This window comes from Pomacea canaliculata, linkage group LG13 (assembly GCF_003073045.1).
Source record: "Pomacea canaliculata isolate SZHN2017 linkage group LG13, ASM307304v1, whole genome shotgun sequence".
Lineage (NCBI taxonomy): Eukaryota > Metazoa > Mollusca > Gastropoda > Architaenioglossa > Ampullariidae > Pomacea > Pomacea canaliculata.
In genome coordinates, this window is record NC_037602.1 from 23,103,373 (window position 1) to 23,129,097 (window position 25,725).

The following is a 25,725-nucleotide window of genomic DNA, read 5'->3' on the forward strand; positions in this document are numbered from 1 at the left end:
GTTTCTTAAATATATCATTTGTAAAATATAAAGACATTCTGTACATTTCTAAATTCTATCAACATTATACAGCAGGATACAACATAAAGGTAAGTACTTTTTACTCTTCATTTGCTTATAGATATGGACATGTGTCATACACAGTAAACAAACTTTTCAATCAATCAAGAGTTTAAAGAATTATTTAAAGTTAACAACATAAATAATGGTTAAATTAACTAGAAGTCTAAACACACCAAAGCTACTTTTTTCAGTGACTTTGTAATTGTTAGCTATCGTCAAATTATCTCCTTTTATGTCATCCAAACCAACAGTTCAGGACAGTGTGTGAACGTTTTCTAAATGTTGCATTATGGTATTATTTTTTATGCAGATACAAGCTTCTGTTTTTACTTTTAAATAAAAAGTGTTCGGCACCTTTAGTCCATTTAGAAAAATAAGGCATTTAGATGACATATGCAGTGAGCAAGAAAACAAAATTGATGCTAGAACAAAAAAAGGATGAATATGAATTTATCACATTAGGGAGAAATGATACAAAATACATGTCCATATAACTTGATAAATATTGTATAATACGTGAAAGACCGTGCATCTGAATTAATCATGGCGAATAAGCGTAAACTTGAAATGGCGTTTTAACAAAACTGTAGTAATATTGACATCAATCAATTTACAGCTGTTGACAGTGGATATGGAATCAATTTTGCTTAAAGCTGTCGATAGTCAAAAATGAAATCAATCCATCTACAGCTGTCGACAGTTCAAAATGAAATTAATCTGTTTACAGGTACCGACAGTCAAACGCCATCTTCTTTTCCTTTCATTTATATTCTAATCTGACAGCAATTGAAACCATTTTAGTCATTTGGTAAGATTTAATGATGCTTTACATACTTATTTACATAGAATAAAACGACCGAAATATACTTTAACAATGTAGTAGTATAACATTACACACGAAACAATCAATTTGACGATTTAAAGCAAGGTTTGAAATTCTTTTGAAATTGGCTGTCTTACAATGTCACGCGACTCAGGAAGTTAAAACTAGTGATGAAATGGAGAAATACCTACTCTTAAATGATACATCATAGGGATTTGAAATGGTTGTCAGCAGCACGGGCTTTTAGCTAATAACTTTATGTTAATGAAATAAATATTTCACATAAAACATCAACTCAAATCAATGAAGATATGCAAGATAGGCAATGACAAAATACTTTCCACAAGTGACTATAATTTCAGAAAGTAACTTATGACACAAGGTGTATGTTGCAAGAGATTATTTTAAAATAAAAAATAAAGGGTCTTTGATTACATTCGCACTATGCTTCACTGGGGGTAATGAGGAACAACATCAAGAAGAAAAAATTTGATTAAATTATCATCATCAGAATTGTTGAAATGAAATTGAAGAAGTCAGTCTGGACAGTGCATGGCTATCCACTTGTTCAGCAAAAAGTTTTTAGTTCCTTATAGCTAGTATAAAAAGGTTAAAAGTCACGGCACCAGCTCAGAATGAAAGGCTAGAGGAGTGTTTTCACTTTGGTCAGAAGCCCGTCGGTGAGGTCACAGGCCTCGCTGGCTTGCTGATCGTTGTAGACTTCAGCAGGAATGCTAGGGCTCAGCAGAGCATCCGGGTACCGCATTCGGATGTGAGTTCCCACCAGCTTCTCCAGTTTAGCTGCCAGTTCGTTGACATCACAGTCGTTGACAAACTGAGCGAGGCAAACAATCTCGTGGAGTCTGAAGACGGCTTGGTTAGCGTTTCGACAGTACAAAATTGCCTTGAGCGCCTTTTCTGTCGCCTGTAAAGTGCAGTGTAAAATCAGAAAATTATTCACAGAAATCTAGAAGTTAACCAGACAAAACTGATTTTCCACCACTGCAAGACAAGGAACTTCTAATACTGGGTAACTTTAAAATCAAAATCTACCTTTCTGTTGACAGACTGCAGAAACTACACAATCAACTGAGGACAGCTCCAACCCTCAACTGAACACATCGCCACATACAACGCAGCCAAAGGAAAAGTTTTGATAGGGATAAGTTAAAACAGATGAAGTCCTCATGACAGAAGAAAACTAACTCCTTGAATACGGAAAAAGACAACACCAAACTATGAAGACGGACAGACTTTGAACGAGAGGAATGTCAGATTGTCATCAGAACCACTGTTCTCACAGAAAATAACATACACTCGGAAAATGGTAGACAATATTCTGGTGGACAGTTTTAGAGAAGAAAACTCCCTTGATATATCCTTGAAATGTCACGGGAGAGAGCAGTAGAACATCTTAATATCTTGAACCACTCCTGGACAATTGAAAAGTTTCTCCATGCATGGAAGGAAGCGATTGTGGTTCACAATTAGGTTTCAGAAAAAAGGACCAAAGTTTTCAAACTTGGAAAAGTAGAAAAGGGATTTCAGCAGAAGTCCTCGTGGACCTTATTCTATACATATACATATCCTTTGGCAACATTTTTGTAGAGCCCATTTTCTGTCATCTAAGTGCTGATAAATGAATTACTTAGGAAATTGGTAGCGGTTACAAAACAGCTAAGATGGTACAAACCCTTGGAGGCAACGAGAAAAACAGTAAAATAAGCTGATATTGCTGAAAGTAGCATTTTATTATTTTAAAATTTGTTTAGTAAGATTTGCAAAATTCTTTCTTTTCTTTTTACAAAGTGTAAAATACTTTGTTTCAAATTCGCATAGTTTGAACATGCATACATCGCGAGTTTATCTAGTGACAAGGAATAAGCTTGCTAGTAACTGCTGACAATGAAACTGTTTACTCGTACCTGGTGACACATGAAGCAGACCCAGTTGTACCCCTGTAGACAGGTCCCCTTTGCCGCCCTTGCGGACTGCAGGTCTGCCTCGGCTTGTCTGAACCAGCGCCGCCCCTCTCCTGGCTGAGGATTTGGAGTCGAGGAAAAACTGTTTCCTCTTTCATAATCATTACGGCTGTTAAACTGTTCCTGATGAAAGTCAAAGTCTCTCCTATGTCTAGTTCCTCTTCTGTAAATGTGTTCAAAGAAGGATGATCTGAAACTTGATTTTGAGGGTGTATCTTTGTTGTTGTCATCCTTCGTGAACATTCAGCGTTTTGCCCTGTTTCAAGAGCTCAAGGTAGTGATTAAGATATTGCATTACTGGTTACAAAATGTTTCCATACCGGGATTTTTATCCGGGTGCCACTTTAAGATTAATCGTTTATGTACATGCTTGCGTTCAGATTCTGGCAGTAGAGATGCTTCCACCAGCAGACGGCGTATTTCCTTCAGCACATCCTTTAGATCATGGGGCAAACATGGTTCTTCAGCACTTTCTGGAGTACCATTTATCAATCCACTGTAGAGTACGACGTCCTGGGACTTGTTTTTGCCTTTTTGGCGAATAAATTTGTATAATCTAGTTACACTTATCTCTATCTCCCCTCTTTGTGGACCCAGGTTCACTAGATACATGTTGGAAAGCAAGTTAGTTTCTTCAATGCCGTCTCCTCCAATTTTGCACACAATTACACCATAGATATAGGAAGGTGGTGTATCCTCAGAATCAACCACCTCCTCACAGGGGTCATACAGCTCAAAGCCAACGTGCTCTCCATTTTTAAAATGATAAAAACTGTTGTCGAGATAGCAATGACTCGAAACCGGGACAAAGTCGCCTGCCGCAGGAATAACAGAGCGACGAATTATGTTGAAATTCAATTGGTGAAAGTCCTTCATCATCCATTGACATCAGCGCACTCTCTGCATCATTAATTATTGGTTCAATCCAAGAAGAATCAAATCCCAGCACAAACTTCATCGCAATGGCCAAAGCAGAAAGAAAACCTTTCATTAAAAACCTATCACCATTTGCATCAATATAAACTGTACATGTCTTGTGGTCATTCTCTTTTCTACATACAAACTTTGAGGTCCTCTTGTTACTTTCTGCAATTATCTGATCATTTACCATTAGGACCGTCTCTAGTCCAGGTATTTCCCGGACGCAAATGCGTGAAAGCTGCTCAGCTATTTATCTGGAACATCTTCAGAAAATGGAATGTCCCTCTCTTGATGCGAGTTGTACATGGCGCGTGCTACAGCTTCGATGACTAAAGGATCAGTGACTTTGACAGCAAGTGATCTCGATATTTCTGTTTCCACTGCATTACCTATCAGGTCATGTGGTATGCATTCTTTAACTACTGATGTTAACATTGGACATTCTGTATTTTTTTGGAAGCTGCTTGACACTAATAATATTAACATTACTAATCGCTAGCCTCTGAAAATCAATACAAAATGATTTGGGATGTGGTGGCTCTTTTAGGCGTGAACGCAAGCTACGGTTATCGACAAATAGTAGTTCTGATGACTTTTTGAGTACTTCCTCTTCAGAAGGCAGATACAGTTCTTCAACTGAAAGGCAGGTTTCGTTCGGAGATTTTAAGGCTAAACACGAGAAAAGTCCTTCTACAGCTTGCTTTACTTTTTTCATTTCTTCTACGTGTAACGGATTTTCGCCTGCATCCATTTTCAGTCTTTGCAAGACTCTAGCGTAGTGATCAGCTGTCACGTGTTCAGCAACACCAAGTCTTCTGAAGAGGTCAAAGAAGGTCCGAACTCGTGTGGAGCCTTCATCAGGAAGCCGTCAATTTCCTTATCTACGGTCATGTCAATAACCACATTCTCTGGGCTTAACATTTGTTTTGCTTTGACGTGGTAGATGATGGATAGTGACTTAAGAGCATGTATGTAGCTTTCCTCTATACCTTTCTGCAAGGTATGTATACAAATTGTCCATTACCTTTCTTATCAGACTGGTGTTTTCTATTGATGCCGGAAGTGCTTGTTCTTGTCCCTGACCAGTCAAGGCATGACAGACGTTCTTCACGTGCTGGACAACCTTAGAAGCCGGGGCATCTTCTTGAATGCCGAGCTGGGATCCTATCAGTTCCTGGTCTGTAACATCCAGTGAGTTATAGGGGTCAGCTTCTGGATTCAAAATGGCGCTGCTGCTCCAGACGAGGTAGAGATGTGATTCCCGGCAACTTTCACTGAAGGAGACCAGGCGCTCAGGACAGAAGGCAGATGTTATGTTGGTGAGGGCTTTGTTGGCTTCATCTTGTCTCCATGTTGACGGCATTACGAACGGAATGTCCTTCACTCTGGACAATATGTCTCCTGATCTTAAATCCATTTTGTGGAACAAGTAACTTACAAGTGTCAAGGAGGCATTCTTCTACGTTGTGTTATGTTATTTCGTCCATTTCTGCCAGTTTCCTGGCAAAACCAATGAACATGTCAGCTGCAATGAGATGTATGATGCCAGCTTTTTCCATGAAACTTCTCCATTTATTTTCAGAGTATGGCGCCGGTGGGAAAACATCTGGTGAGCACATAACTTTAAAAACAGATTCGTGAGGACTATAGAACTCGTTTGCAAGGTGCATGCGACCATCGCTTCCTTCAATGAAAGGTGTTCTACGCAGCTGTACAAGTAAATCTTTATACTCAGAACTCTTTTTGTCATATGGTAAATCAAAGCTTATTTTTAAGGAACGTAATATGAGTACTGTTTGCAAGAACGTGGAAGGCAGTGGAATTCGGGCAATAAGTGACAACTGTAAAATTCTGCAAATGAAGCTTTTTCAAAGTTCAGATACCTCGAAAGTTCTTCTGGTACATTACCTATTCGCATGAGAAATTTATGTGTATTGTTAGACCACTCATCGAGTCCTTCAGCGGGAATATCATGATCAATACAGATCACTCTGTTTTCACAAACAGAACGAAGTTTCCCATCGACGGAAGTAAATAGAGGAAGTTTGCAAAGAGATTGTTTCAGCTCCACTTCATTGTGACAGGATGATTTCAACACGGACAGATTATTGCTGAAGTAGCTGAGGATATCCTAACGCATTCCTGGGACTCAGTTCCGGTATACTCTTGAGAGAATTCAAGGCTCGGAGAAGTGCCAAAGGATTGGAGATGGAGGCAGCAAGATTTGATGCAAAAGTAGTTTCTGGCAGACGTGAATAGTCTAAATTTGCAAGAGGAAGGAGGTTTAAAATTTCCCATAGATGAGCGTTGGTCGTGTCTTTGGTATCTGTCAAGCTAAGGATAAGAGATAAGTCTTTCATGGGATACAATGATATTTCAGATAACTTTGGACTGACTGATCCACTCAACCTCCATTTCACAGGAATTAAACTCCAGTCGCTGAGACAGTCAAGTATACAGCGTTCTTGTGCCTGTGCTTGTTTTGTGTCGACTGTGTAACCAGTGTCTGAAAAAAGCTCCAAACATCCTTTATCCAGTGCTCGGATGGCATTTGTTTAATCGCTTCTTGAGTACAAGGTAAGCCAGTCTTGAAAATGTTTTCTCTCAATGTGTGTGGGAGCATTTCAGCAAATGTAAAAATGTCGAGTTCCCTCATAACCTTTTCTGACACGCCAGAAAAATGGGTTAACAGTGTTGGATGTATGAAGTGTTCTGCAGATTCAGGTAACAGACTTCCATAGCGAGAGCATATAGGCTTATTTCTTTGTAAAGTTTCTTCGAAAAAATACAGATTCTGAGACTGTCGAAGACAAATAGGAAGCCCTTGCAGCTCACACTGGAAGTGATCAGATCTCTTAATAAACTTTAATGAGCTGGTCCACGTTGTCAGAAGATTTTAAAGATGTATCCTTCACAGGCTTAGGTAGTCCAACTAGATTGCAATCATCAACATTTCCACGTCCAGAAGATCTCAGGAACTGAATAACTGAGTCTGGTGTGACTTCTTGAACAGGTACACCGCTGTTCGTGAAGTTTTCAAAAAAATGGAACGGTGAAGAAATAATTTTCATGTTAAGTGATATTAGCAACATAGTCAGAGACTTTGCTCTTTTAACTGACCACTCTTTATCATAAACTTGATAAGAGCCATGAAGTTTAGAGCTCGTCGTCGATTTACTGGACTTAGATAGGTGGAGATTACGAAAGTAAGTTTCGAGGTTACTAAAGTAACCTGGAAATCCATGTACCTTCACCGCTGGCGCCCATGTAATTATCGTTTTGTCGGCGCTTGTCACAGGCAAAATGTCCAGCTCTGGTAGAGCTCAGCTGGAGGTATATACTTTTCATCACATCTTTCCAGAAATCTGAAGATGCGGACTGGAGTTGAGGGAATAATGACTCATAAAATCTAAGTCTTGCTTCCAGACGACAATTGTGGAAATCGTCTTTTTGGAAGAGGATGTCTTTGACCTTTTGGATCAGTGTCACGTAGGCGGGGACTATTACCTGCAAGGCAATGGCTTTGTTCCATTCTGTTTTCCCATCGTCTTTATTCTCCCAAATATTCCTGCGTGTCTCGTGGTCCAGAATAAACTCTCCGTTGACGTGAACTGGGAGGTTTGTTTTCACAGGGAGAGGTAAACAGCAAAACGCCAAGTGCTCTTCTCGCTCATTCTCTGCAGATGTCAATGACTTGCCAGCTCCCAATGACACTCTGACAGCTACTCCTCCACGAGGAAGAAGGAAGCCTTCTTTTTCCATCAAGTGATGGAGGTTTGGTGAAAGCTTGCTCAAGTCGCAGAAGCCTACTCGGCTGACTATGATCCAGTCTTCAGTGGAAGAGGTTGAATGTTTCATCGTCTTTTGAAAGCATACTTGTTGAGGAGATGCGTTTAAGTCATCTGTTTGTCTGCAATTAACTGAACTTGTCAACTGTTCAAGACTAGCTGTGTACATTTTCAACAGTTCACAATCTTTTTCGTTCACATCAAGGACTACCTCGTAGTCTGTTGTTAGTATTCCATTTTCACCAACTGTATAGATGCCTACTTTTTTAATGTTGTTTAGAAATAAAAGACACATTGCAATTTCTTTTTGAAATTTTGCGAGTAAATCATTCAGTTCACCAGTTTCCAAAGGAGTGTTTTTGATTCTGACTGACTGGCCATGAGTGATGTACGCAGTGGCAGCCGAAATAAAGTGCCAGACTTTGTCATGTCGATACATTTGGCAAGATAGCCTCCAAACATATCGGGATAGTTTTGCTGTAAGCGACTTATGTTTTTAATCTTGCTTCCAGGGTTACTAAGGGAAATGTTTGGCAAGTACCGACAGTTTGGGTCAAACACACAAATGACCTCTTCTTTGTCGTCCTCACGTGTCCAGAATGATGGTACGTCAGTGATGTGATAAACAGCATTGAAACCCACGCCATATTTTCCTGTCTTCAGTAAGTCCTGTCCTTTGCTACCCAAGCCTACGTTTTTGATGCCTTCCATATCTGCAGATGTAAAGGACTTGTTGTTGAAGACACAGAGAGCTGGACCCTGAAGGTTCTCCCATCCTACTGGTATTTTATCCGTTTTATGATGACGAAAGTCTTTGATGAATTTTATTTCTGTGGCACCTGCATCATCAGCATTTTGTATGAGCTCCTTAAAAACTGAGGAATCAAATGTGTAGCCTTCCAACAACCGTTTGATTCTTGTCGTCAGTCGCTCATGCTGGCCGAAAGGAATTGAATCGCACATCTCATCAAAATCGCATTTTCTTTTTGAACTGACGCCCAGCTTCCTAGCAACCGCAGGAGAAATACTATCATGAACAAACTTCATGGTGTCTGACTCACTGAGCCAGTCACAGTCATCCAGACACAGCAAAGACACTGGCTGCAGATATCTGTGTCGATCAGGAAGGTAAAGTTTTCTATCATCTTGCAAACTGTTCTGTCCAGTATTTACAAGAGCATCACGAAGAAGCTGTGCGAGACGTGGAACAATATCCATTGTGTCACTGGGTAGCTCTTTACCTCCATAAGAAATGAGTATTTCCTCAAAAACCGCCAGTATGTCAGTGACATCGAAGTTATCTTTGACCCCGACAACTTCAAAAAATAACCTGTGCTTACTGAGATGACTTTGAAGCCTAAATAAATGGGGCTGACAGTTGTACTCGTGGTTGAAGGCAACTCTAGATGGAAACTCAAACCGATGTTCGACCCAAACTATTCTCCTTTCAGAAAATGTGCTTTGTATGAACTGTTTGAGGTCAGGCTTAGAATTGAGACAGTTGTTGAGGTGCTTGTAAATATGGTCGCAAATGGTCTGCACAAAATCCACATTGAGTTCAGGGTTCTTGCTGTGCTCGTTTACTATGATGAGCAGCTGCTCAGTGACCGTCTGAAGCAATGTCATGTCGTTTATGTCTTCTCTGGTCCTCAGTCCCATCTTATTTAATGCTTTTTCTTTCTCTGACGAATAAAGAGTGAACATTTTTAAGGATTTAGAATCAAGTATTTTTGCCGTGCACGCAACAAGATTCATCACATTCTCTGAAAAAAGGTGACTGGGTGATTCTAGCTCATTGTTCTCACCATCACCTTTCCATGGAAGTTTCCAGCTGTCTGGCCTCTTCATCACTGGAAGAAACTTGGTATTAGAAAGTTTGCCCATGACTTCTGGGGGAAAGTATCGTACCTATAACGACTGTTCTGCAAGTCTGTCATGTAGTCAATGAAAGCCTTTGCTCTGGCCATGGCTTGGGCCCAGTTCTCGCGCGCAAGATTTTCCACAGACTGCGCACGTTCTATCACCATGTCCCACTCCAGTGTGTCTGTCAACATTCCGAGTTTCGAAAGTCTTGCAAGACTTTCTTCAGAGCTGAAGTTGATGGGTAGGCTGCTATCTTGTGGAAATCTTTCGTCAGAGGGCAAGTAAAGTTTTGCCGCCCCTCCTTCAGGGTGGATGAGTTCACGTGGACGTTTCAGGCGAGAGGTAAAGAGACAGGGTATGCACGAATTGTCCTTCACTAGGTTTTGAATATTAGGATCAGAATGCAGCAATGCATGTAGGACGAGCCGATCCCTGTCTTCTTTAGTCCACCAACTGCTTGCAATGTTGGGAAAAAATGTCTTTTCATAGAAGAAAAACTCGCTTATAATTTTACTGCTGAGAACACGTTGATGATCCACAACATTCATCTGCTTGAAGAAATCAGCTGGAGCGTCCACAAGCGTCTCGTCACAGCTCCAAAACTGCTTCAATGTCTCCCATGCAGTCTGGCCGAGCTCTGAAGTTCTGAGGTCAGGGTCCATAAACACGGCGTCAGAAAAGGACACCCACGAATTGCTTCTGGAGTCAGGAAAAACTTTGTAATTGTCCTTCACCAAACACAAGTAAAAATTGCTCAAAACGTTGTTTTTCCCGTCTAAGGTTGGCCATAGCTTATAATACTCATAAAAGTTTGATCCATTTGCAGCTTCCAGATGAAGATTTTCCAGAATCAAGAGGTATGCTCTGCTCACGGCATCTGCAAAGAGAGTTGAGTTCCAGTCACGCTGTGAACTAGACAAGTCGTCCTCTGTTATTCTAAGCAGAGTTCTTCGATTCGAAGCCAGTTCAAATGTTCCGTTGATGTGCACTGGTATTTCGAGGTTAACGAATTCCTTGGGAAGGGGCAAGAAGCAGAAGAGATGTCCAGACAGATAAAAGCCAGTTGGACTCATGCTTAGCGGCGCTATGCACTGATTTTGTAGAAAGACAGCTACAGCAGCAAGGGGGATCTGTTGACCATGTCTGTTACTGTTGGTTGCGATTGTTGATATCTCACCTTCACACGTCCAGATTATTCTCCAGCGAATTTCAGTGTCACGAGAAGACGCATTGCACAGAGTCTTTGCTATGTCTGAGGTACTCAGCCTCATCGTCAAGTCTTCTTTTACTCTGACTTTTTCCCCCTTTTTCCAGCTTTCCACTGCAAAGTTTAGAACACTACCTGTGAACACTACAGGTTGTGAAGACAACACTGTCTTATGAGAATCTTTGTTTAATAGAAGAAGGCACTCGACTTCAGGTGGATTTAAACATTTACTGGAAATGTAGTAAATCTGTAATACTTTCACATGCTGCGTAAACATTAACAGATTTCCAGCATTTTCTAACAGCATTTTGATGAATTCATTTCTTTTTGATTCTGTGTATGCTTCTGTCTTGATCTTACTTTCCGCAGCTTGATCGTAAGTTCTGAATGGAAACCTGAACAACGTGCCTTCGTAATTTATTTCTGATTCTCCGGTAAGAGTACAGCCAAAGATACCCTGGAATGGCTTGAACTGCTCTGACATTCTGGAACAAAGTGCACGATTGATTGGTTTTCTAAAGTCTAACTTGAGTCCTGGTCCCTTGAGATACTTGACCTGAGGATCAAAGATGGCCATGGTGTGTCGACTGATAAAGCTGGGGGCATCCGTTAGATTGTACACAGAGTTAAATCCCAGTCCAAACTTTCCCACTTTTGTTCCATCGTCTGTCTTAGTACCTGCTCCAAGTCTGACAATGTTCTCGAAATCTTTGTCAGAAAACGTGGCGTTGTTGAATGCCCACAATGCAGGCCCCTGTAGTGAAGCCATTTTCTCGTTGATCAGGTTTGTCCGTGCATTCATGTTCTCACGCTCGTCCAAGAGGAATTTCACCTCCGTCGCTCCTGCATCGTCTGCGTTCTGGATGAGTTCTTTGGGCACAGAAAAGCCGTCAGTGTAAGAGTCCCTTAGCAGGCTATGCAGCCGATCAGTCAGCTCCTCATGCTGCCCGTAATCAAATACCAAATCTTCGATTCTCATCAGACCTCGGTCCTTAATCTGGAGAACCCCAAGCTTTATGGCTGTTTCTCTAGAAATGTCACTGTGTACAAAGACGATCTCTTCATCTTCATTTCCTTCTAGCGCGAAGACTCTGGATGATGACTCTGTCCACAAGGTACAATCCTTTGCGAAACGGAACTTCAAAACATCTTGTTGCTTGTGGCTGATGGGAACAAGGACCTCACCATTTCTTGCTGATTCACTTTGCCTAAGGATATCAAGAATCTGCTTGACAAGCCGCATGTCTTTAGTGTAATCAGTTTTGGAAACAGGTCCACTCTCATGCTTTGCCTTAATCTCGTTGAGGACTTCTTGCAGCAGTTGGTCGTCTTGGTACTCACAGCTGCCACATCGTTGAAAGAGATCACAGACGTTTGACATCTCAGTGGTTACAGGAAATCTGTATGGAGTCAAGTCTATGTCTTCATCCCTCTTATGTATCCAAAACTGTGTTGGTCGAGCAAAGTGACCTGCAGACTCTACAAACACGAAGTCGTTTTCTTTCAGAAACTGACAGACACTCGACTCTGACCTCCATTCATTCAGCCTCTCAAATACTCTGTGCAATATAAGTTTGTAATGAGCCGATTCTTTAGTGTTATAGCAACGTACAACGTTCATCAGATGGCTGAGAACATCCTGAAAAGTCAATTCTCTTACAACCATTAGCTTTTCAGCAACATCCTTGGACATTCCAGATCTCATAACAGCTGTAACGGATCCACAATACATGAGATCCGTGTACAGAGCCATTTCACAGGGCCTGACAATGGCAGGAGTGGATCGGAGAGGTAAACTCGTTGGATAGTCTGACGGCTTTTGATGATCATGGAGACACGGAATGCATTGTATCTTGGCTAGTCTACCGAGATTAGTAAACAAATGTCCTTGACTCAACAACAAGTTCCACAAGCCTTCAGCCTTCCTAGCTGCAGTTTCTCGGTCTCCTTGTGCTAGGAGGTCTTGGATGAGCTGTGCAGCTGATGTCAAATCATCTTCTTTCACTGTCGTTTCATCGCGGAGTCCTAATTTCTTTAATTTCGAAATAAACTTGGATTGTGCAAACTCCTCACAAGGAAACAGGTTTTCTCCGAGAAACAATTCTCTCAAAACTTGTTTTTCACAATCATAGAGATCTGCTGCTTTGTGTAGGGTGCCGGCTGATGCTGGAACGAACTGAACTTCTCTCGCCAAAGCAGTTAGGTTTTGTTTGGACATTAATTGTGAATGGTTGAGAAAATATTTCATGAAAAGTTTTCTATCTGAATCTCTATATTCTCCCCGATACATGTATTGCAGTATTTCTTCAGCAATGTCGTTTAAGTTGACTTCAGACGCCCCAATCGTCAAGGCAGCTGATCTGGAGGACTCATCATACTCCAGAAGAGAACGCGGGGGTCCAACTGGAGGCGCGTCACGTAGCCCAATGGCGCTCACCTCTCTCACTGAGACCAACCGTCTGCTGCCCATCTCGGTGAAAAGTGTCAAGCCTGTCAGAACACTCACTCTTTGGGGGTCTAGCTGTTTGGCATTCGTGATGAACATTCTGATTGACTCTCTTTCTTCCTCTGATGATGATGAGTTGAAATCAGATTCTCCTTTCTCACGTGCTAACAAGTTCTTGCTGAGCTCTTCAAGTGCTGCTAAAATCCCGTTTGTAGTCGGGTACTGGACGAGACTACCCAGGATCTGCTTGTGACCAGAAACATACGGTGGTAGTGAAACAACTGTGATGCCAAGTTTTGAGAGAGAGTTGACCATGTGTGTATTCAGCTCAGCCACCCCTGGGGCAGAAAGGCTAACGTAGTTACCTTTTAGTGGCAGAAGAGCTACCTGGGATCCTTCTAAACTCGGCAATATATCTACGTGACATAATGCAGAGAGATCAGTATTCCACGGGGCTATGCTTTGAAGGAAAGTCCATACTTGTTTGATCCAGTCGTCATGTGAAGAAAGTCTGACGGAGGAAGGTCCGAATCTTCTTTGTATGCTCATCGCCATCAACATCGCCACATCGCCGCTTGTCTTGTCTACGATTTTCAGGGAAAAGAGACCTGAAGACAAGTCAACCGTGCACTATTACCTAATTCTTAATTATCTGGACGTAGGCGGATTTTCTAGTTGTTAATTTAATCTCCCCTCTATTACCTGCAAAACATAACTTTGACACATTTGTTGACCCTGGTGAAGGGAATACTCTAAAGAAAGTGATTTCTTTGAAGCTATAGAATATTGATAATGTATATGGCTACTACCGATGATCTATGTCAGTGGTTCTCAAAGTGTGGTCCGCGGACCACTAGTGGTCCGTGGGCATAGGTCAGGTGGTCCGCGGCTGACAGTCGTCATATGTCAGCAAAGTGATGTTTAAAGTGATGCATTCCTTGCATTAACATTTTAATTACAAATAACGAGGTACTTAGTTTTATGTCAACTTATTACTGTACCACTGTCACAAACAGACATTTAGTTTTGTATTGTAAAGAAACAAATGCGGCAATTTAAATTTGAAATTCAAAGTACAGAGGGATTTTTAGGCCTTGGTGGTCCGCCATATTTTTTACTTAATTTTTCACTTTTTACTTAGTGGTCCGCGGTCCGAAATACTTTGAGAACCACTGATCTATGTGGTATGTTGTTTGATAACCCGAAGACATTACTGAAAGCGACCTACCCGACTCTGCAAGACGTCTAAGGTGGTTGTTAACGGTCACCGACACCCGGCTGCTGCACATCACGTTTTCCAGACCAGGAAATAGAGACTGAATTTGTTCATCAAACCAGAAAACTTCATTGACTCCATGGCGACGGAAGACACCAAATGTTCCGTCCTGAAGGGGAAGCAGAGGCCGGTCAAGCAGAAACTGCAGGTCATTGCCATGACTACAGAGATACTGTAACAGGAGCAGTTTATCTGTGTCGTTGAGCTGTTGGTGGTGAGTGAGCACTAACTCGCTGACGTGGTGGGGCGTGACGGTTTGTGCCGCAGTCAGCAAGTCGAACTTCTCGAGCCCCGACATCACGTGACGTGGTAACCGAACGACGCTCTCTCTGTTGATGGTGTAGATGTGAATGACGGCTCGCTCTACGTCTGGGTCTACTGGCGATGGGAAATTCTGCAACACAGCTTTCGACAGTGGGATCCAGGTGTCTGTCGGCATTGAAGCGTGAAAAAACATTTCCTGTGACGATTTCTGGTACAGTGTTCGTGGAAGCAGTTGCCAACGGTCGTTTACAGCAGTCACATCCGGCCAGGATTTGTAGAATTCGTCTGGGTTTTTGTTATATATCTCTTTGAGCCTTAAAAAAATTCATATCGAGTTTTTTTTTTTAAATCTAACTTATTACATAAACATATGTATAGTCCAGAATTGTAACATTCAAAATTAATATATATTTGTAGTACGTTTCACAAGTGTTTAGTTACACTCTAACTAGTGTATTAAATGCTAGTTATGTCCTGAAGCACGCGTCAAGCAAACCCCCCCCCCCCCTCAAAAACAAAACAAAACAAAAACCACACATCTACACACACACGGAGAGAGAGAGAAATAGGAGATAACTCTACCTGTGAAGAAGGGCCACATACGCCAAGGGAAGCAATTCTTCGACTAGCAGACAGTTCCAGGTAAGCGCAGGCTCCATGTGAGCTCCGTTGCGCAGTTGGTCGGCTGTGGGCCACTTAACATGGCGGCGGTTCTGGCTCAAAGCAAAGAAGCCGTTGACGTGTACAGGCAGTCCTGTGGAACTTTTTGTTTCCAGGGGTAACGGCAGGAAACAGAAGAGGTGACTTTGAAAGCTTCGTTGGCCTCCTAGAGGCATGGCTACCCCCACGTAGGGCTGATAACACAGGTTCGGGTCTCCGCACAGCTTCAGCAGTTGGTCACTCGCCTGCTCCCTACCCGCGTGGTAGTTGACCACCAGCCACCGCTCCTGATGCTGGGGCTGACTGCTGGGGTCAAGGTCAGACATCACGACCTCGATCTCTGACCGGCTACACACCGGCGCCAGGGGAAGGTCTTCAACGGCCGCTCGGATGCTGGTCTTGAACGCGGACCTGTCGTCCCTCACCGTATTCATACACTCCTTTGAAAACTCTACTATAAATACCGTCTTTGTACCTTTGTCATCTCTGATAAACAGTTCGATCCTCTCTAAGTTCTTTAGAAAGATGAGCGTGGAGCTTGCCTCTGTTTTAAAAGCCTGTAGAAGATCTTTCAAACTGTCCTCTGTGTACAGTGTGTCAGATAAATCGCTCTTCTGTCGTCTGAGAGGAAACCAGAAAAGTGTGCCTGAGAATCCGGACTGAGAGTGGAACACTGTGTCAAGTGACTGAGGAGATCCCGAGAGAAACACTGCATCAAGACAGTGAGTAATAGATTCCAGTTCTCTGCCCCTTAACTCTGCCAGACGTTTGCGACTACAATACCCTTTGAAAGGGTCCATGTACAAAATAAACTCTCCGCTGATGATCACTGGGCGATCTGCAACGAAAGATTTCCAAATTTTGTAAATGAATGCCCGAACAAATTTTTTTTACTGGAATATTAATATTAGCATATACACGATGAAGTGTTTAACTTGAAACAGCATGTGACGTTGCATTTTTTAACCAACTACATAACTTTGTCTATTTTCGTAATGTCTAAAAATGTGCAATTTAGATGAAAAACAGATGCCGTGAAGAGAGAGAAGAGACTGCTTACCTGTGAGGTGAAACACTGACTTAAATCCCAGACCAAATCGCCCGACCTTGAGCGGGTCTTTTTTCTTCACACTGATGTGAAGCATACAAATTCCCTCCCAGTCAATTTTGGTAAATTGCTCATTGTTGTACACACAAAGTGCTGGGCCCTGCAGGGTTAGTCACAGGGGAACGAAAACAGCTTTTAAAACTTTCCCAGAAGAAATAATGAGGAACCTTAGAAGAACATACTTAGTTGCATTCTAAACAATCTTGTTTAGTGCTATGATTATTCTTTTTTAACCGAACTGACTACTTTGCGTTTATTTTGAATATTGAGTACCACTATAAATAGGTTATATATATATATAATTCAGTACAAATGTATGCTAGTTCTCGAGTGTATAACGATATGAACTAAAGAGGCTGAGTAAAGTCGGTTCATAGATTCTTAGCTTATGATTTAACGTTCACGCTCATATATTAGCTGCTCTAAATGGCAGGTGAAAGACAGGGTTCTCATGCAAGTCATATTGATCTTGTTTTAGCCGAGTTACACGTGTTGGTTAGTGTTATGATGAAATAAAAAAATGTACTCGCTATTGGTTAAAAAAAGAGACATAAACTTTAGCGTAAGTGTGTTTATTTTGTCAAAACGAATTAACAAGAGTCGAGACGAAGCAGACAACATGTAGACGAGACCGCTGCGAGACGAACAAAAGAACCATTCACGACACTAAAAAAATGAGGTCAGTTTTAAATCATTCATTGTAGAGAGTAGCAGGCTTTACAAACCTCAGGGATTATCTCGACCCTGTCTCACCTGGTGGACTTCTCACAGAATTATTCGACTGTAGTGCTGTTTTCCGTCTCAGATACAGTAATTTTTCAGAAAATGCCACTACTATTAATAATTGTAGGTAACCCAAAAATACATATATATATCTAGAAACAAGGTTACCCGAAAGAACTTCAGATGAGGGTGCATCTTTTCTATTTTTGGGTCCACGTCTCTGTGAAACACTCGATGATCCGCCAGGATTTTCACGCTGCTTGCCCCGGCATCCTCGGCATTTTTTATCATTTCCTTTAGGACATAGCAGTGTAATAATGTCAGACCATCTCACTTAGCATCATATTGTGACAACATAGAAATTAATCTCCAGCTTTATTAAAATCAATAATGCGCATCGCAGTGGAAAAAATTAAGTACTTACACTTAATGCAGGCCATGATGTGTCGAGACATGTATTTAGCTTAATTCTAGGCACGTCTGGATTTTCAAGTTGCGAATAAAGAGAAACAAAAAAGAATCGCCCGTCGCTCACAAAAGTTAAGAAGGTCGCTCATATAAAAATGCGTTTGACTCATCTCAACTGAGAAGGATTATCCTGGTCATTATCAATAATAAAAATAATAAATAATAATCATGTTTATGTAATGCCTTTCTCCAGCATCAGCCAGACTAGTGCTGTACAATAAATAATAAGAGTGCACTTGTGTAGCTTGTCAAGAAAAGGAGCAGGAAGGGCTGGGAAAGTGGTATTTTACGCTGAGCCAGTAACGAAGGCTATGTCATGGCCAAGCAGATGTAAACAGATGCCACATGCAGAGAAAGAACAGCATGACGAAGACTGAAGAATTCTGAATCCAAGACAGCCAGTCTTCACTGAATTGCTCGCAGGTGCTAACCGTTACGCCACCGAGTCACCCGCCAAGAGGACGAGCTCAGTGCGTTGCACAAGATCAAGTCACAGTCCAATGAAGAAACAGAACACGAAGAAAGGGTGGTCATGTGACACAACGCGGGGATAGCCAGTTTCTCTTTGAATGAAGTAAGGAGATTAACCCAGTGGATGAACGTGAACAATAAGATGTAAAACCAGTAGCAAAAGGGAGATCACTCCAATCGATGATAACATACTGTAGATATTAACTATAATCGTTATGTGTTCAGTCGTTTCATCAAGGCATCCAAGCCAAAAAGTTGCAGCATTATGTCATTGAAACAAGTGTTTATAAAGCGCCATCTGGATGCACAACAACTGTTTGAAGTGAAAGCTACAAATCGCGGACTGTGAAGGAAGTGGCAGCAAAGGCAGACCGTTAAAAAAGATTAGGAAGGTTTTTCATACATAATAATAGTAATAGATACATAATGTCGGGACTAACACCATGAGAACAGTTATGCTGGTCTGCTGGTACTAACAGAAGGGAAAGGGGTGACAACCCAATAGAGGCAGTTTCTGACAAGCCCGCATGCCATTCAGGCCTTCCTTGAGCACCAATGAGCAGGTTCGGCATTGAACGACCAATCTAATCCTTCACGTTTCCAGCCAGATCTTCCTCTGTTTACCTCTGCCTCGATCACCCTTCAGCGTGTCCTGCCAGTCAGAGGGTCCAACCAGACGAGCTTGCGCCGCCTTACAGTTGCGAGGAGGTATTTTAGGTGTCACACGAGGGTAACGATCACGCTCTGTACAAAGTCCTCGGTTTTGTGTTCCTTGTAGGAGATTAGAAATAGTTTCCTCAGTGTCTAAAATGCCTATATTGTACTCTCCTTACTGGCAAACAAACTTGCGCACCCGTACAGTCTACACTTGATTGCAAACCTGGTGGTGTTTCTCTTTCGTCATATAATATCCTGGCCGTTGCAGCTATCGAGCAGGTTGCCTTTAGACCTCCCACAGATAGAAGTGAAGGTATGATAGCCTTAAGGGGTCTCTTGCATAAAGTTCTCTAAAGAGATGTTAAAGACCAACCTGAACGGTTTGCGTTTATTCGGATATCAGTAGATATAGGCGATATAAAACTAATTTGTAAACTTCAGCATCCAAAACCCATCCGTTAATTAATTATCTGCTACGATTCGTACCTATGATCAACGAGCGCTGATAACTGTGTACTACGTCACGTTGGTGCACCATTCACTACATTGCCTCCAGTCAACACCAATCAGAGAGAGAAAACGAGAGAATATGAGCCCCAGTTCGGATTATTCGGACACTGACAGTCTGCTACTGCTACTGTATCACGAGAAACGCGGACTTTCAAAGTCCGACTATAATAGTCGCTTATTCTCTCTGATTAGTGTTGACAACTGGCAACCCTGTGAATGGTGCACTAGCGTGACGTAGCACACTCTTAGCGTGACGTAGTGCACCGTAACCGGAACTCATTGATCGCAGTTGCGAATCGCGTACTTTACTGGCTAATAATGATGGTACCAAACCTACAGAATCATAGGTCTGATTAGCCACCAAAGCAAAGTTATAATGAAAGCAATGAAGAATTACATCAACAACACAGCTTATCAACTGCAATCAAAATAACATGCTGGCTTTAGGCCAGGCAGGAGAACAGACGAACAGATGAACATTCTCATAGAAAAATTAACACCACCGAGATCTCTTCCATAACTTCACATACTTTTAAAAGGCATTGATGACAGAGTCTAGCACCATGTCAAATTTGGCCTTGTTCATCGAAACGCTATACTACTGAATAACCACATGAGAGATTTCTTTCATACAACAGTGGACCTCCATCAAGGGAACATTCAATGACCTGTACTGTTTAAAAACCAACATAAATGGTTTGCGTTTTTTGCAGATATCGGTAGATATAGGCGATATAAATCTAACCTGTAAATTTTAGCTTTCAAAACCAATCCGTTAATTCTTCTTCAACATAACAGTCGCCTGTAGCCATACTCACAGTGCGTAGGGTGGTCGCCCTTTGCATCTACAGTCGGAACACGAATAATACAAATCACACTGGTAATCTACTAGAGGCGGATTATAATTTCCCGAGCGAGTAGAAAATTCCGTGTAAAATTCAGCGACAGATGACACTCCAAGGCCGTACACAGTGGCCGTGTCAGGGAGGGGGTTCACACATTCACAATAGAGGTATTCCGAAGTGACGACACGAAGCCAACGGTGCACCGAGCATACGCACTGCTGGATGTTACACCGAAGGCGATCAAGGAATCGTCTAGATCTAATCCTCCTTCAGAAAGGCTCCAACACAATTTGCCCGTACACGAAAAAAAAAAAACCTTGGCTAGGCAAGGAATTACTTCTTAAGCGCTGGCATCTACGCTTCTTCTCTTAACGCACACACAACGTCCTTCTACTATTATGTCCGTCAATGCCGTCTGCTTCTTCTATTTTCTTGCTAGAGTGACCTCCCTTTTCCAGCTGATATTCTCACTCATTCTCCATTACGTGTTATTTGTTATTTACTCTTGCAGTTCACAAACAGCAAAGGGGTTAAACTAACCTAAAAACATGGGGGCACGGACTGGTCCTTGACACCTTCAGCCTTAATTTCGAGCTCGTCAAGACAAGGTTCAGCTGGATATGACCTTGTTTTGATATTGTTGATGCTGGATTTCACGCTCCTTGGCTGCAGGAGGATGTAGTTGTTGCAGAGAATGCAAAGTTGGCGTCTGTGTTCCTTGTGAGAATGGAGGGTATGGGCGAATGTGCGTCTGTGGTTCTGTGCAAACTCTATGAGTCTTAGGCTCTTGTCGGCTTTACCTAATACAAGTGGACCTAACGTTTTTCCCCATTGCTGCTAAGACTAGGGTCTAAGTCTTGGCTTTGCAGTTGCCGAGTGAGAGTAGAATATCCTTCCTTGGAGATGACTTAACCAGCTTTCCTAACTCAATACAAGAATAAAATTAAAAGGGGATTTTAGAGTATTTTAAAGTGTTAGAATGTTGAAGAGTGCTAAAAAATTTAGGAACAGTAAAGACAGACCCTGCCTGATTCTCCGTGTGGCTTTTGAAAGAAAGCTCATATGTGCAGTTATGTCCGTGCCATGACATTATTAAATCCAATCAGATATAATGTGCTTTTACAACAGCAATATATGAAGCACGAGCGTCCTTCTTCTCTGCTTCTGGATGGTGAAACTCTTTCCATACTTTATTGTTTATAGGGTTTAGAGATAACATTTGGATTCTCACATGGAGCTTACCTTTTATGCAAAATACTGTTTCCTTTTTCTGTCCATTTTATTGTGTTTTTGTTATTTGTTGAGAATACTACCTATTTGATGTTGTGCCGGATAAATGTTTAGTTAAATAACTTAGTTCATTAGAGGATTAGATTTCCTTTTATGCTATATGATGGTACAATCGTAGACTATGCATCTAATTCTCTCTCTCACACACACACACTCTCACACTCACACTCACCCCCACACACACTGTTCATAAGAGATACCTTGAGGATCTGCCCATCGTCCTGGTATTCGTCCAGCACTTTGCGTAGTTCTTCGATAAGGTTGGGCAGGATAAACTCCAGTTTTTCACCTTCCGAGTCTTCAGATGAGTCGTCCATGATTTATTTTAATTACAAGGAATCAGCCTCTTCAACCTCAGGGTTTTGAAGTAGTTAATGAGACAGGCAGACCTGGAGACAAAGCAACTCCAATGGAAAAGAGAGAATAAATCGAACGAAAAAGAAGGAAACTAAAGAAAAAGATTGACTTTGTCGAACTATAAATTTGCAAATGAATGATTGCAGAACATTTAGCTGAACAATGGCTGTATAGAGTTCAAGCGGAATAATCCAGGCGAGACTTTAGAAGAAGTGCTTTTTTGCTTTCTCTGGAGAGGAAAACACGTGTAAAATACAATCAAGAAATCAGTAGTCTGTAAACCTTACAGTGAAGGAGGGCTTAAATGTGTGATATCTACCCCTCTATATCAACAACGAAAATTAGTTGGCTGAAAAAATGGATCAAGATAACGGCACAACAAGGATTCTTTTAGCCATTTATCCTATACTTAAAAACATGAGAAAGTTGGGGGCTGAGTATGCCAATCTTATTGTGCAAACCGTTCACAATCCTTTTTGGGAAGATGTGGCTAGACACTATAAAAATTATTTAATAAGAATTTACCCAAAACATCCAAAACCCATCCGTTAATTAATTATCCTTGTAATGTAAAGGGATTTGCTCCTGCGATCAACGAGCACTGCTAACAGTGTACTACGTCACGTTTGTACATCATTCACAACATTGCCAGCCGTCAACCCCAAATGCAGAGACAGAGAATGAGCGACATTTCGGATTATTTAAACTCTCAATTATCCCTGCATGCAATACCAAATAATTTTATTTGGAAAAACTGCTTTGTGGTAGAATTCATGAGCATTCATAATTTCTTTCCATACACTACTAAAGGTGAACAATTACTGTATGCGTGTTAATATTTTTGACAGAGAAAAGAGCGCTTATGCAGCCCAGTGAAGTACTGTCAATTTGCACTTCTTATGTATAGCGGGTGTTAGTTATTTTCCTTTCGAGTAGGTAAAAGTTACATTTTGTTCCCTAACATTTGAGTCTTTGGGTAGCGACATCGCGAGGACGTGTTTCGTGGCTTCAAATACTCACGCAAGATGTCAGGGGTTAGAGTAATGTCACATAATGACATAGCCAATTAACCGTACGAGCAGAGAACTGTGATTGATCTTTGTTTCTATAACACGGCATGTAGAAACTGGATCCAAACGACTTTCTTACTGTGACAGGTTGTAATGTGATCCATATTCTAATGAGCTCAATTTTTATCGCATACAACTTAAAGAATAACTGCACACAACACAGACACACAAGTGTTTGACGTGTTGCCATGGTGAGTGAGCTCAATCTGCACGCATCTGACAAAAGGCGAGTGTCACTCGCAGTCCTGACAAGACCCGCATACAAAATCTTTAGACGGCTGCAGTGTGTTTGCTGTGGCAACACCCGGCCTAGTGAATAGCACCAAGGCTAGGACAAATCTTTCAAAAAATCAGGTACCCCGTGTGAAGGTCGACACAAAGTCAAAGCAGACCGATAATAATAATTCAATGATTTCAGAAATAGTTGCATATTTTTCTGTACGACTTTCTATTTTCTTCGATCGATATTAGTATAAGCATGCATAAGAAATGTAAACCTAAAATTTTCAATGAATTTCCAATTATCGATATCTTTATACGTGCAAGAACGCCCTACTTTGAACAGTTTTAGTATTCAATCTATTTTTCTAGTCTCTCTTTGTCCGTCTGTCTGTCTGTCTGTCTGTCGGTCTCTCTCTCTCTATGTGGAGTAATCTCACACTAATTGTAAATAGTATTGTTTGACTTAATTGATATTTCCTGATCTTTCTCTCTTTCTACTTACAAGTGCTCTTTTCTGGACGTCGTCCCCGCATCTGCCGACAGCTCCTGGTATGACTGGCTGTAGGCGGGACAAGGAAACGGAATGACGCTTCACTTCACCAGCTATCGTTCTGATTCCGAGTGACAGAAAGTAGTTCTGTTCCTGCATGGTATTTTATTCTGTTTTTCTGTTTTGTTGTTGACCTAAAAATGTTCTAAATTTAGAATAAATTATGGGGTGTCAACACGCATACACTCATTCATCCGGGTAGTTTATAAATACAGCCTCTGTAACGTAACGGTCGTTTCCAAAGCACGGGAAGTGAGGTGATCGTACCTTTGTTAGGGTCCTGATTTTTATTAGAGTGGTCTCAATTACTTCTCCCATTCCTCTAGCTGTCAGGAATCCAATGCCGACAACTGGCTCGGCCTTGGAAATTGGCTGCGGTATTGAATCGGCGAGTATCAAAGCTCAGACGAATGTGCTCAAAGCACAAGGCTGTCCGCTTCACCGAAAACTGAAAAGAAAGTTTAAAAATATAAAATAAAAATAAAAATTAAATGTTACTAAATGATTTCACGGAATATTGCATTATCGCATGGTAAATATTTTATGTCTCCATTGAGATAACTTTGCAACCTAAGACCATTTATTGTGGTAACCTGAAGGTAGACTATCATGATTACCCTTACAGAAATTCTCCCCCCCCAAAAAAAAAAAAAAAAAAAAAAAAAAACAAAAAACAAAAAAACAACAACAAAAAACAGAAACAAAAACCCACACCAACAACAACATACCAACAAAAGCCATCACCTTGACAACCGTCGCTGCCTGCTTGAATTTCTTCGGGGATTAAAAACTACTGTTTCCTTTGAATTTTTAATTCAGATTCAAAGTGGTGAACCCAGATTTCATTTTGTTACTTATCTCCTGTTGAAATTCTCATGGTCAAATTGGAAGCGAGTCAGAAGTGTTCTCGAAATATCAACCCCTTGCAACTTCTGCTCTGGAGTCAAAATTCTTGGGAGCCATCTTGCAGATCCCCAAGATCTCAGTTAAAACAGTGTGGACAACTAATGCCTACGGACTTAGCTATCTGCCGGTCAGTAAAACGTCTGTCATCCAAAACCAAACGGTGAATGACATCAACTTGATCATCAGTGGTTGAGGTTTCTGAACGACCTGACGGAGGGTCATCTTTTGTGCTGACCCTGCCCCCACCCACTTGTATTCATCAGCCCACTTCTTCACAGTTGCATAGGAAGGGGAGTCTCGGCAGGTGTCTGTACTATGTCCTTAAGGATTTCCTTTGGTGTCATACCTTTCTTTTGGAGATACTTTATGACTGCTCGGGCCTCGGTTTCGTCTATTTTTCGATCTGTCGCACAACCCTTCACCTTTGTAAACAAATTAAAACAGAAATTTTTTTAATTAATTTTTCTAATTTTATAAGAAGTAGTAGAATGTTACCACAGCAAAAATATGTAGTTAAGGCTCTTCTTTCTGGGTTAGGCTTAGAACTTTTTGAACAACCCTCGTACAGCGACAGATCAATGGTACTAAAACTGACCAGTAAGCAGACATCCATGGTACTAACTTCTTCTTGTGATCCCTTAATTGGTACTGGAGGAGAAACACGCTGGCAAACATCTTGGGTGTCCTCACCGGCGGGGAAGGTCATGCGCCCGCGACACAAGGTCCTCTAGTGGACAACCAGTCAGTCCACTCCTTCACATTAGTCAGCCTTTGCTCTGTTTGCCTCAGGGTCGACCGCCTTCAATGTAACCCTGTTCAACCGTCTTTGACAAGGTATCATATCGGATTACATAAATGAAACACACCAGCTTCCGGGGACCTACAGCAGAAACTTAAGTGACGGACGAAGTCGTTCGTCTTCTGCTCCAAAATAGGACATTCCCGAGTCTCCCGAAGAACGCTTGGATTCGCCTCTCCGATTCTGTGAACAAGGTTCGCGTCTCGTAGCAGTACCGCATAATAGGCACAACAAGGGACTTGAAAAGTCTGAATCTGTTGCGGAAGCTGACACTTCTGCTATCACAAATTTTGTTCAGCCTGGCCATCGCTGCTGTCGCTGCCATGAACTGGAGACGTACCTTCCTTCACACCTACCGTCTTTGGAAATGGTACTTAAAGGACATCACCTCAACCAGCTGAACTCGTTCATTAGGATCCAGAGGTGTTAACCACGACTTTGCTTTTGTCTGTGCTG

The 25,725-nt window shown here is 41.6% G+C and overlaps 1 protein-coding gene across 1 annotated transcript; it reads right to left on the reverse strand.

Annotated features, from left to right (window-relative positions):
- Positions 1–9,391: 9,391 nt before the first annotated feature.
- On the reverse strand, positions 9,392–23,581 carry LOC112554684 (sacsin-like). The gene is made up of 7 exons (XM_025222628.1): positions 23,517–23,581; positions 21,566–21,754; positions 17,293–17,418; positions 16,354–16,501; positions 15,216–16,131; positions 14,322–14,947; positions 9,392–13,701 (listed from the first exon to the last, which is right to left on the reverse strand). The coding sequence occupies exons 2-7, from the start codon at positions 21,680–21,682 to the stop codon at positions 9,425–9,427; spliced, it is 6,210 nt and encodes a 2,069-aa protein (XP_025078413.1). The 5' UTR covers positions 21,683–21,754; positions 23,517–23,581; the 3' UTR covers positions 9,392–9,424.
- Between the last annotated feature and the right edge of the window lie 2,144 nt (positions 23,582–25,725).

Bases quoted from the DNA above. Each gene is read 5' to 3' on its own strand.
- LOC112554684 (XM_025222628.1), bottom strand. From the start codon at position 21,682: ATGGACGACTCATCTGAAGACTCGGAAGGTGAAAAACTGGAGTTTATC. The intron at 16,132-16,353 runs GTAAGCAGTCTC...CTTTCGTTGCAG, and splicing joins GTCAGTGTTTCACCTCACAG to ATCGCCCAGTGATCATCAGC. The intron at 13,702-14,321 runs GTAGGTCGCTTT...ACTTGTCTTCAG, and splicing joins TAGACGTCTTGCAGAGTCGG to GTCTCTTTTCCCTGAAAATC.